We start from the raw sequence: 13,387 nt of genomic DNA on the forward strand, positions 1-13,387 counted from the left end.
ATCCATTTTTGACCTTTTTTCCTTCTCTGCACTCTTCCTGGATGACCTCACTTGTTCCCATGGTTTTAATTACCACACAAATGCCAGAAAGGTTCAATGTTATAACTCTAGTCCTGACAGCTCCCTTGATTTTCACATTTATATATGCAGTTACTCTTGATATCTTCACATAGATGTTTTAATAGACATCTCAGTTTTATTTTTCCCAAACTTGTTTCTCTTGAACTCTTCCCATTCTGAGCAAATACGGCCGCCATTGATCCAAATTGCTCAAGCCAAAAACCTGAGTCACCCTTACTTTTTTTCTTTTCCTTACTCCACATTTAATCCATCAGCAAATCACATTAGTTCTATCTTCAAGCTGTATCTGTAATTTTTCAACTTAATCTCTGTATCTACTTCCACCTCCAAATTGGCATCATCTCTCATCTGGACATTACAATAGACCCCTAAATGGTGTCCTTGAATAAACTGAAACCTCTACCATGGTTTATGTGGCCCCATATGAAGCAGCTTCTTGTCTACTCCAACTTTCTCCTTCCTTCTCACTCTGCTCCAGCCACACTGACCTCCAGGATGCTCCTGTCACACTCTGAGCCCTTTCTGTCTGACGGCCTTTGCATTTGTTCCTCTTGCAACAAGATTTTGTCCCATATTTTTGCATGATTGACTCTTTTTCATCCATTCCCACCAATTTTATTTCTTCAGAGATGTGTTCCTTACTTTCACCTCTGCCACACTTGGTCAAAATACCTTATTTCCTTTGAGGCATTTACCACTATCTGAAACCATCTTTTGTTTATTTGATGGCATGTTGTGTCCCTCACAGACACAGAACATAAGCTTCCTGAGGACAGAAACCTTTTCTGTCTCCTTCACTTTTTAAGACCCATCCTGGAAAGTGCCCAGTTAGCATTGGAGTACCTGGTAAGTATTTGCTGGATTAATTAATTCATTCAACAGCAATTTTTAGACTTCCCACTATGTGCCAGGTGCTGTACTAAGTTATTGTTAAATTTTAATTTATTTGTAGAAAATTAAAATATTTTAAAAATATTTTGTGGGTACCCAGTAGGTGTCTATAAAGGGCTCGTGAGCTATTTTGGTACAGGCATGCAATGTGTGTGCAATAGTCACATCATGGAAGATGGGGTATCCATCCCCTCAAGCATCCTTTGTGTTGAAACGATCCAATTATTTTAATTATTTTAATATATGCAATTAAATTATTATTGATTATAGGTTCCCTGTTGTGCTATCAAATTCTAAGTTTTATTCTTTCATTTGTTCTAGGTTCTTGACATACAGCTGTGAACAAAACAGAACACAGATCCCTGCCCTCATGGAGCTAATATCTCAGTGGGAAAGATGGGTAATAACCAAGGCATTGTAAGTAAAAGGGTGGTATTTTTAAAGGTGTTACGTGCTATGGAAGAAGAGTTTCTGGATGAGAACTTAGGGTATTATCCAGCCTCTTTATCCTCCCTTTGTGGAGAAAAGGCATTTGCTTTTGCAAACACTTGAAATTGTGGCTTCTAGAGATGAGCTCTGAGATCCTGAACATTTTTCCTCTTTGAAGCTTAGTTCCCTTATATGTGTAAAATACTAATCTCAAAATTTTGGTGTAAGCACTAGATGAACATAGATCAAATACCTTCTCATCCCTTCCCAGCCACCCACCCTCATCCTATCATTCTGGGGAAGGAAGCTATATGGCACTACCATATTCTCCCTCTCCTGAACACCTAGCATGCTTAGATCAACCCAATGTTCCTGAAAACACTCAAGATGTACTTACTGCATAAACATATGGACAAAATAGTGTATGGGCAATTTAAAAGTAAACAAATAAAGCTACTTTTATTCAGAAATGATGCTTTTTAAGTAAGGGTAGGAAATCTTCATTTTCTTTAATAACTAACTCTTTTTCCCTCTTCCTAATTTAATTCAATTTTTACAGACCCTCTATTGATAAAGATGTAAGATCTGCTATTCATTGTCTTTCTTATACATAGAAGTAAAAATCACAGAAATAATTATTATTTTATAGGAGGATAAAACATTTATTTAAATGGAAACACTAATCTTTATTTTCATCATGCTGAAGTGTGTGGTTACAATTTCCAATAAAACACTATATATAATAAGCAAAATAAGTTAGTACATTGTAAACTTATGCACAGTTTCATCAATTAACAGTTTAAGAACAAACAAGCCATTTAAGACTTTGGAGCTACATTTAGTAAAAAATTGCAAACACTCAAATCTTATCAACCCCAAGTAAGACAGTAAAGAGCTATTCAAGACTTCTTCAAACCAATTACACAAATACATGTTTATTTTTGGTTACAGTCCCCTGCTATGCACAAGACCATTGGAATGCTGGAACAATTACACATTTTAAAACGGCACAAAGCAAAGCAAGGAGATAACATGCCAGCCTTAGAGAAGCTGTCTTGAAAGTGCAAACTGCGTTTTCTCTTCCTGAACCACTAGGATAAGAACGGGTACCTCAGACGACACGGCAGGGTCATGAGCATGCTTTCTATACCCCACTGGTGGGACATTTACTGGAACCAGGTCTCCATGCCTTTGAAGATACCTCCGGTTTTAAACAGTGAACAGGCTTCAACTAAATATAGTGCAAATCAAATACCAAGGAGCAAAACGACAGAATAGAGACCGTCACAGATTGACTTCCTGTTTCTCTACCTGGCACAACCCACATGGGACACATTGGCACACGGTAACAACAACTTCTATTTAGGTTTTGATATGGAAGGCGGTGCGGCGGAGCGAATGCAGGGCAACCACGCAGCAGCCCCTGAGCAAGGCCCCGATGTTATACATAGGATCCGTTCCCCCTCTCTGAGTACTGAATGCCCACAGAACCGTGGGGACCACGGGGGCAGCCACAGCCAGGAGATCCACCAGGAAGCTGCTGCTCCAGTACTGCCTCACGACGCCCCCGCGAGCCAGTGGGATGACACCATCCAACCTCTCTTCCACGCAGGCTGCAAAATCCAACTCTCTCATGAGGCGGTTTGCATGAACTTCTGCATCCACATTGGCGTACGGGGTCTCCACGGGAGACAAAAGGATGGCTGAGTTTGGATTTCTTGGAGTTAAATCAACCACTAAGGCAGAGAGGGACTCTGGGAAGCTCTCCATCGAGTCTGGTTCAGACTCATCAGGGGACGCCAAGCTTGAGGGACAGGGGTCCTGGAGCTTCTGCAGCACACTCTGAATGAGCTCTGAGATGGCTGGGCTGTAGGGCACCACGTCGGTCTGAACGGCTCGCTCCACCACCACACTGCCTTCCTCCTGACCCATGACTATGGGCAGCAGCTCCAGGACGTTAGCCCCAGGGGTGGAATGCACAAGCTCCAGGCTACCAGATTCTGTGGTGGTGGCTGTCACTATCTCATCGAACAAATCTGTGCCGTCGGCTATGCTATCTCCTACCAGTAGCTCCCTGTCAGCCCCTTCCCCCGTGACCTGCTCTTCCAGAGATAACCCATCTGCCATTGTGTCAAGAGGGGGGTTGAGGGTTAAGCTCTTCTCTGGGGAATCACATGGAAAGTCTAGGCACAGTTCGTCCCTCAGAGAGCCACTGTGTGCCATCTCCATGCTCTGAAGGAGAGACTCCAGCTTCTTGTTTTGGATGTTTATGTCCACAAAATATTTCTGAATGCCTTTATCTTTATCAGCCAAGCTGCTCCGCATGGTTTCGATGACCTGTTTGAGCTGTTTAATCTCTTTCCTGGCTTCTTTGAGTGCCAACTGGGCCTCTACCCGGTGACACTCCTCCTCAATCCAGTCCTCTCGCATGCGGGCCAGCTGGGACTTAAGCTCCACGATTTCACTTTCCCTAGAGTACCAAGACAAGCATGGTTAATTTAAAAAAAAAAAAAAAAAAACTTTGAACTGGGCAACAGACAGTTCTGGCACAGAGCCAAGAGCTCATACTCTTCCACTTGAAATACAGATGTGAAATCAGTTTTCAATGCGGGGAACTCAAGAGAACACAGAAAAACTTGAGAAAACACTCCAGCCTAAACTGAAAGAAGCAGTACATTTTCTCTTTGGCGGAGATTAGCTGTGAACTTTCTCTTTACTTGTAAAATGGCTAAAGTAATAATAGTAATCAGAATCAGAATCAAAATAGCTACCACAATTTTTTTTGAGTACTCATTATGGGTTGGATATTGCACTGTGTTACAAGTCTTATCTTCTACTCAATCCTTAATATTTGAAACTTTATTATTAGAACATCTTAGCATCTGTTAGCCTGTTTTATCTCCATATCCTACCCTTTCCAAATGTCTATAGTTTGTGGAAGGCCAGTTCACTTTTAATTACCTATCTAAGACAGAAGGTAGACTGATAAGTTTTAGCCTTGTTAAATTGTTCATATGGTATTCCAATGATAAACATTTTTGAAATAATAAAATGCTACACATGGCAGGGACTTTACATGATGACAAGCTGCTTATTCTGTCTCCTCTCAGGTAGGATAATATTGAATTCATCCTACACTAAGGAGAAGCTATCCTATTTTTCAGATCCTTCACAGGACAACCCTATTTCAAGATCTTTGTATATAAATTCTTTCTTATATATAATTTTTTCATATTCAGTCCTTACATTCTCAGTGGATATGAAGATAGGGTAGTCAGGATCCTCATATATATGAAGAGACATCAATATTGCTCATTTAAGTTTAGGCTAGAATATTTTGCCAAGTTTTGCTGCATTCCCATTCCTTCTTCCCTTGAGTGCTCCAATCCTCCCATGGACTCTGCAAATCACAGACCAAACACTTCCAGACATAAGGTCTGACTCACCCCAGAGGAGAGTTTGGGTCTCAAGTCTATTTCAGACAGATGATGAGCCAGATTAATTCGGAAGATGAAAATTTTCCCTTCCTCACAGTCTGCATGCACCCTTTCCTGCCCACAGTTTTAGCAACCAAGGTATTGAGTTTTCTCTATATCTTTGTGGCAGCAGAAGAGGAGGTTTGGGCTGATCAGGTAGCCCAGACTCTTAGAGAATGCACATGCCACCCTCACCCTGAGCTCACAGCTACCTTGGTTAGAGCTTTCCTGGTCTGTTCCAAAATGTTCCAGGGGAAAATGATCAAGCAGAAAAACTGGCCTGCTGCCCAGATGTCAAAAGTCTTCTCCCTCAGATAAGATCTCTTAAGCATGGGCTTTTTTTTTTTCAGCCTTAACACTTGGCCAAGAACAATGAGCCACTTCCTTCGGCACAGAAATAGCATGCAGGAATCACAATGCACACACATATCCATTCATGCACGGATATAAACAGGGCTTAATTGGTCCATGGTTGTGACCCATTCTGCTGGAAGTATGGGATTGTTCCTGCACGTGTTTTTTGCCATTTAAAAATAGTCATGCACACACCCGATTATTTCACATCAAAGCTGTATACACTGCAAAACAACAACAACAAAACAAAAAACGACAACGAAAATGAAAAACAAAGGATCCCCTCTAACCTACGGGCCTCCCTGAACTCCTGAAACAGCCATATCACACAGAGTTATGAAATGACTCTTCTCAGAGGCTGACTTTAAAAATTTGACCAAAATTGAATACAATCATTTTTTCTTTTCTATCTTTCTATAGTTTGGGTTCATATTTCATTTTATGGAGAAAGAAGTTGTCCTACACCCCACCGTTCAAGGAAGGCAGATTCACCTTTCATGGAGTCGGCGCTCAGATTCCTTCAGCTTGGTTTTGAGGTGTCTCACTGTCACCTCTTTCTGCTGCAGTGGAGTCAAATACTGCTCTGGGTTTGGGGGTCTGACACCATGATTTTCACCGCAAGACATGTACCTTCCAGAACGCCTGAAACAATCCAAGTAATGAAATGTTACTTTTTGCCGTTTCCTTTTCTATAAAAAGAAGAGTAACACAGAGTGTTATCAACTGAATGTTTGTGTCCCTCCAGAATTCATATGTTGAACTTCTTACCCCAATATGACGGTATTAGGTGGTGACGACTTTGGGAATTAGCCCATAAGGGTGAAGCCTTCATAAATGGGATTAATGCTCTTATAAAAGGAACCCCAGAGAGCTTTCTAGCTTTCTTTTTCCACCCTGTGAGGATACATTAAGAGGTCAGCAGTCTGCAGCCCAGAAGACAGCCCTTCCCAGAACCAGACCTTGCTGGCACCCTGATCTCAGACCTAAACCTACAGTATATAGCCCACGGTTCTCGAAAGATTTGGACCAACATCTAGAGTACTTTGTTATAGCCACCCACATTGACCCAGACACAGCTAACAGCTTGAGAAGGAATGGTAGCTGTGTGCTGGGGTCTTAAACCTCAATAATGGGTGACCTCACTTCAGAAGGTGAGCTGTAATAGAATTGCCGATCTTAGGACTGTTAATTACTTTGAAGATTGAAGGGGGTATTGGTGTATTTATGGAGAGAATAGGGACCGTGGAGGAGGAGAATTTTCTATGGCTTAGGAATGTTCTCATACAAAATAATGCACCATTGTCCAGGTGCCTGAGCTGTCAGTTCAGAGTAACATGCAGCACAATGGGTGAGGGTCAGGGGATGGGCCTGGGCAGAAGAGAAGGAAGCCAGCCAGAGGACCTAACTTTCTGCACAGTGTGCCACTGCCTAAAGATCCTGATGGCTATTTGCTGAATGCAAGTTGTTCTAAAATCAGTCCCTGCTGTGAGTATGCCAGTTTGGAGGAAATGGAAAGATCCTTCTTCTGAAGGGAAGAAGTTTCTTCCTCTACTTAACTCTGCCCAGTGTGTTTTGTAAGACAGGCTCAATGTTTTACAAAACAGCCCTTGCTGGAATCTTGGCCCCTCTCAGGCCTGGCTGGGAGCTGGGAATCCCTGCTGTAAGAGAGCTGACTGACGAGAATAGGGATGCCCAGCAGGAAGAAGGCTGAAGGAGGAGGGCGGCCAGCTCCTTCCCTGACTCTGGACCCAGTCCCAGCCATTGTGCTGCCAGCTCCCTGAGCACCTGCCTGCCTCCAAGATGACCTGTGTCCATGCCCACCATCCAGTCCTCCTGTCGTGGCTTCTTTGGAAATGCAGTTCCTTCTTTCTGCTCCACACTCCCTACAATCTCATATGAATTAACTTGTTGCTTGCTCTTCAGACCTCAGTTCCATTTCACTTTCTCAGGGAGGCCTCCCCTGATCACTCCAGACTGAGTTGGACACCCTCCCCACCTTTCACACACCCCTGTAGCAACAGGTGCCTACAGAATCATCTTAAGTTGTTTTTGTTTGTTTGTTTGTTTGAGATGGAGTCTTGCTCTGTTGCCCAGGCTGGAGTTCAGTGGCGTGATCTCGGTTCACTGGAACCTCTGCCTCCCAGGTTCAAGCAATTCTCCTGCCTCAGCCTCCTGCTGCCTCTGTGGCATTTTCTCTCCCTATTCAGGAACTGCTTTGATTGCTGTGCCTTGTTAGAAATTGTGGCTTGCGCTCTTTCTGCAGCAGCCCTTGAGGAATGAGCCGAATGTGGGAAAGAAAAATGCAGTGTCTTGTAGAATCAGGCAAGGGATCAAGAGTTGTATAACTTTTTTTTTTTCTTTTTTAAAGAAAAGCTTACCAAGTAGGACAAACTAAGATGCATGAATTAGGTGAGCAGGACTCACCTCATGATGGGGCTACAGTCGCTTCCTTTGTAGGAGCCTGAGTTGCTACTGCTTGGGGAAGAAGGTGCATAACTGGGATGGATATTGACAGGGCTCAGCTGATTCCTGCACAGCATGGACAGAAGGTCCTTTTCCCGCGGGGATGATGGGCTGCTGCCAGGCTTGTGTGACGAAGCTCCATTACTCCGCCCATGAGGACCTCGACTGGGAGAAAAGCATGAAAAATGTTAAAATTCTTGGGGCTACAGATGCCCAAGGGCTAATGTCTTACTCCTTAAATCTAAGGAAATCCAATTTATAGAGTTTAAAGGCGCAATACAATTATTTGTGTAGACTGTCCTTAGGATCGGCCTTCTTCCCACCTGCCTGGTATTTTCTCTCCTTGTGACATCAGCACAAGCAACCTCTCCCTCTGTTGTTCTTTCAAATAGTTTCTGACCATAAAGCTTGTTTTGGATTACACCCAATAGCCTGCTAAGAACATACACAATGTAGAATATTGATTTAGCTCAGGTTTATTTTGGAGGCTGTTTTCAAGATATGGTTTTTGTTCTAGTCCACCTGTTTCAGTTTAGAAATATTTGCATTTGGTTCATGTCAGGGTAAGAAAATTAATGCGGTTCATTTGGAGGATGGGGGAAGGTGGTACCCCATACAGGAGGAGGAGAAAACAGGGCAGATAAACAGAGCACATATAAATGCATCATTGGTAATTTTGATTACTTAAAATTTTTGTTTCATTTTTTTCTAGCCCCAGTGACTTAAGACAACCTTTGTCATTTAACTGCTGAAATACTGTAACAGCCCCATTTTGGTTCTCCTGCCTCTTGCCTTGCTCCCTCCAGTAGAAGGTTGGCTTGTGGCTGGAGTGGCCTTTCAAAACGGAATCTGATTCACTATCCTCCTCAAAGCCTTGCGATGGTCCCCCACTGCCTCCAGAACAAAGGCCAGCCTCCTTAAGATGGCTCACAAGGTCCAATCCCACTACTCCATCCAACCCCATCCTCCACCACTCCTCACTCCTCCCTCCTCCCTCTGTACTACAGCATTCCAAATCACTTACAGTTTCCTGAAGGATCCATGCTTGACCATCCTTAGGTTTTTGAACTCATAATCTCCTCTGCTTAGAATGTTCGCCTGCTCCCTTCTCTAAGCCCCTGGATACCAGGATACTTCCTACTTTGAGACTGATGGGAACCTACTCTAAAGAGCCTTCTCTATATTCTTCCTTCCCTAGGCCAGTGTAGGCGCACTCCTTAATGCTCCCTAAAACTCTGTGCAAACTTCTATCATTGGACTTATCACATGGCATCACAACTGCATACTTATTTGTCCTTCCTGCTAGGCTAGGGCAACCTTGAGGGCAGAAACAGCCTGTTCTTTCTATCCTCCTACTTTTGATACATGGTAAGTGTTCCCTAAAGGACTGCTGAATAAATAAACCAGGTGTGAGTCATTGGCACTGCCACTTAGTAGGAACTTAGGCAAGTGAGCCACTTAACACGGGGATCAAAACACACACACATGCACACACACACCCACCCCTTTCCTACCTTCCTCACAGAATTGATGTGAAAATCAAATCAAAGAATGCATGTGAGTACATTCCACAAGCTATTAAGGGTAACTCAACTGTAGAGTATTATTAGAGGATAAACTTGTTCAAACTTCACCATTAATCCTGACAGAGATTTGACACCCACTAGTGTAAGGAAGCATCTTGAGAATGTTGAAATTACTTAAACAGGATAAAGTTCTATGTCAGGAATATTACTTGATGGCAAAAAAAGAGAAAACAAGATAGCTTTCATATAGTAGTACTGCTTTCTGACAAACCTTTCTTTGCAATTTTAATTACAGCTGTATCCAACTGACATCTTAATGAGAAATGTGTGTAAATGTGAATGCAAGTGTGCATGTGGGTACACTTGGCTTCAAAACCATGATCACTTATTTACAATCAAATATAATTTCAACTGGCTGTCAGCCTTGCAAATCAGACATAAATAAAACGTAACCAAGTTCTAAAGTTAAAGTTATTTCCTTTTGAAATCATTCAAATGAATGCCGCTCTTCTCTTCGTGAGAAGAGGACACTTTATACGGAACAGATGGGCTGATGGCTTTGTGACAAAACCAACTTCAGCAGCCCATGGTAGAAAGAACTTCATGAGTAGCTGAAAGGAACATGTACCCTGGTGTGCATTTTCTTTTCCATGCTTCACTTCTAAGTCTGGCATCAACCAGACTATTTCTTAATCTGATTATGAGAAATATGGAGGATTAGCTATTACACGTTAGGCAGGAATGTAAAGAGCTATCCCATATTTTGACCTGGGGAATTTTATTACGAGTTAACTTCCACTGAGGACCTTCTGTGACCCTGGCGCTGTTTCAGGTGCTTTCTGAATATTGATCAGGAAATAAATTATCAGACAGTTTGTAAGAGCTAACTTTTTAAAAAGAAGCAACACGCTTAAAAATATCAGTTCTCTTCATTTAGTAGTTCAAATGTTAACATGTATAGGTGCAAACTCATTATAGGCATTGATAGGAAACATTTTCAAAGGAGACACTGAGATTCCATGTTTGTCATGGCCATGAACTGTGAAACCCAATGCTGTCCTCTTCAGCCCATCCCAGATCCTTCAGTCTGGTGGACAAGAAAAACGCAGTCCACAAAGAGGAAAGAAAATTCTGCTGACCCTGAACCCTTCTACAAACCTGAATACGTAACTAGAAGGTCACAGACAGAGGAGTGAAGACGAAACCTCATGAGTGACTCAGGTGAATTTCGATTCCCTGACCATGGCTCTGGACTTCAGGTAATATCATCATCATCATCATCATCATCATCATCATCATCATCATCATCACCATCATCACCATGATCTAGGGTTGAACTGTGTCACCCCCTGCAAATTGATATGTTGAAGCCCTAACTCCCAGTACCACAGAATAATGGGGCTTTAAAAAGTGATTAAGTTAAAATGAGGCAGTTAGGGTGGGCCCTAATCCAGTTTAACTGGTGTCCTTATACAAAGAAGGAATTTGAGCAGACATAAACAAACAGAAGGAAGATGCTGTAGAGACACAGGGAGAAGATGGCCACTACAAGCCAAGGAGAGGAGCCTCAGAAGAAGCCAACCCTGCAGACATCTTGGTATCAGACTTCCCTTTTCCAGAACTGTGAGTAAATACATTTCTGTTGTTTAGGCCATCCAGTCTATGGTACTGGGTTATGCAGCCCTAGCAGACTAATATAATCACCACCACCATGATTACCATCATAACCACCACCAGCAGCAGCAGCAGCAACAGCAACAGTACCATGTCTCCTAGTACTACTTTCACCCCTACTGACAAAAACCACCTTTTACCCACGCTTTCACTAAGTTCTGGGCATCATGTCAAGCACTCACACATATCATCTCATTTAACTCAGTGAGGTAAGATGCTATTATTATCCCATATCCCAAAACAGGAGACTGAGGCTTGGGGTCATACACCTGATAAATAATGGAGGCTAACCTCAATCCCAGGTCTGTCTGACTCCAAATCCCAAGGGTTTTCTTTTTCTGTCTGATTTTTATCTTCCAAACAGATTCATGTTTTAGTTTAAGAAAGATAATTCCTTAGAAATATCAGCAGAGTTGCTCTTCTATGAGACAAGATACTCTGTAAGCCTTTAAAGTTTTTGTTTTAAAAATAACTCATCAAAAATATTCTCACCAGCTCCACCTGTTCCTCACATGTCCCACTGATTGACCAATCTTCCTGTTAGCCTTCCTTCAGGGAGCTAATTCTCCACAGAGAAAATTCATTCACTACATGGGGAAGCAGCCAATTGAAAGGATCACAAACTACTACAGAGTTTGGCAGAGATACCCAGCTACTCTAGAGGAGCTGCCCCCCCATGCATGGCCCTCCAGAACACAAAATTTATGTGAAATTGCTGAGATAGTCCATGACCAAAATCTACTGATGGTACTCTGTGCCTGGGTGAGATTCTTTTATTTATTTATTTACTTATTTGAAACAGTCTTGTTCTGTTGCCCAGGACTGGAGTGCAGCAGTGCAATCTTGACTCACTGCAACCTCCGCCTCTCAGGTTCAAGCAATTCTTCTGCCTCAACTTTACGAGTAGCTGGGATAACAGGCACCCACCTACATGCCCGGCTAATTTTTTTTTTTTTGTATTTTTAGTAGACATGGGGTTTCACCATATTAGCCAGGCTGGTCTTGAACTCCTGAACTCAGTTGATCCACCCGCCTTGGCCTCCTAAAACTGCTGGGATTATAGGCATGAAACACTGTGCACGGCTGAGATTTTTAAAAACTGAGGATAATAGATAGAACACTGCCATTTTCAATTTTCCATCTATTAATTTTTGTTAAACCTTTGAAGTCTATTATTGCTTGGCTATAACAGATACTAATAGAAGCATTCATCTGATTTGCATATAATTATATTTGGCTATTTTATGTTTAATATGTCAAATTTTGACCATGAATTCTAGACTAGAATATTTTCTCTTAGTCACTCTGTATTATTGACACAACCTTGGAATTTAACCATAAACACTGATTCCTTTGAAATATTTAAGTTGGCTTCATCTACAGGCCTTCCTTTTTTATCTTTTTGCCTTTCTATATTGTTTGATACTTTGTTCCATGTGTATGTCATAATTTCTTGAGTGGGTTATATAAATGGTTTATTCTTAGAGCAAGCCACATCTGATTTACACAGAATGTTTACATTCATGTCCTATAATCCCAGAGGCACTTTATTGCCAAAATGGTGGTGGTGGGTGGGGGCTGGGGATAGAGCAATTGTGCTTTATTACTGCGGACTTCACTCTTTTGTTACAGGTTTGTCTGGCTTCAGCTGTATTTTTAATGATAAAACTGTGCCCTGGGGGTCTCAGGTCACCTTATAAACATCTGCTAAATCTTCAGCTCACCCAAGAGAAATAGAAAATATTTGCTTGCTGAGTCCTGGAAAGGCAGGCTTTTGGAAACTAAATAGATTTTCTCCAGGAAGAGACCTTAAAAGTCACACAGTCCAACTGTCTTTTGGATACCGTGGCCCAGGGGAATCAAGTGACGTGACAAAGTCAGAAGCCAGGTCCCCTCACGTTCTGTGGCTCCCTCCATAGCTTTCTTTAAGTCTCTGCTCAGAGCTCAGTTCACCACTGAGGTATCCTAGGACCCACCAAGCTAAAATATACCACAAACCACATTACTCTCTATCTCCTTCCCGAGTGTTTTTAAAAATAATTATATTATTTTTCAATTTATTGTCCTTCTTGTCCTACTACAATGAATATAATTTTGTGGAGTTTTGTTTCCTCATAGTAGATGCTCAATAAATACTTGTTAAATGAATAAACAAAGCCACTGGTGGCAAGCACAGAATCCTGGGGCTTACAGTCCCTCCCACTGAATGTGCATAGTGGCTCCCATGTCTCATAGTCCTCTCCACCAATTCAAATAACATCAATGGAGAGAATTGGTTGATGCTTGCTATGCTCCATGCTCTGACTCAGCATTTTACTTTTATTAACTTGTTTAATTCTAACAATAAACCCTCTGAGGTGGCTGGGTCTATTTCACAGATAAGGTAAACAAGGCATGGAGTGGTTAAACAACTTGCTCAGAGCCACACAGCCTGGAGTTGGTGGTGCTGGCATTTGAGCCAAGGCAGCCTGGCTTCAGAGCCCACACACCCAG

The 13,387-nt window shown here is 42.2% G+C and overlaps 1 protein-coding gene across 14 annotated transcripts in view; it reads right to left on the reverse strand.

The window, feature by feature from the left end:
- Nucleotides 1-1,833: 1,833 nt before the first annotated feature.
- The window catches only part of SYBU (syntabulin), a 117,553-nt gene continuing 105,999 nt past the window's right edge, over nt 1,834-13,387 (reverse strand). For all 14 annotated transcript variants that reach the window (XM_034966491.3, XM_034966490.3, XM_034966502.3 and 11 more), the window contains 3 exons: nt 7,656-7,859; nt 5,724-5,873; nt 1,834-3,871 (listed from right to left, as the gene is read on the reverse strand). In XM_034966491.3, the coding sequence (XP_034822382.1) occupies nt 2,764-3,871; nt 5,724-5,873; nt 7,656-7,859 (1,462 nt within the window). In that variant the 3' untranslated portion in view covers nt 1,834-2,763. The remainder of the gene's footprint in view (nt 3,872-5,723; nt 5,874-7,655; nt 7,860-13,387) is intronic.

This window comes from Pan paniscus, chromosome 7 (assembly GCF_029289425.2).
Source record: "Pan paniscus chromosome 7, NHGRI_mPanPan1-v2.0_pri, whole genome shotgun sequence".
NCBI lineage: Eukaryota > Metazoa > Chordata > Mammalia > Primates > Hominidae > Pan > Pan paniscus.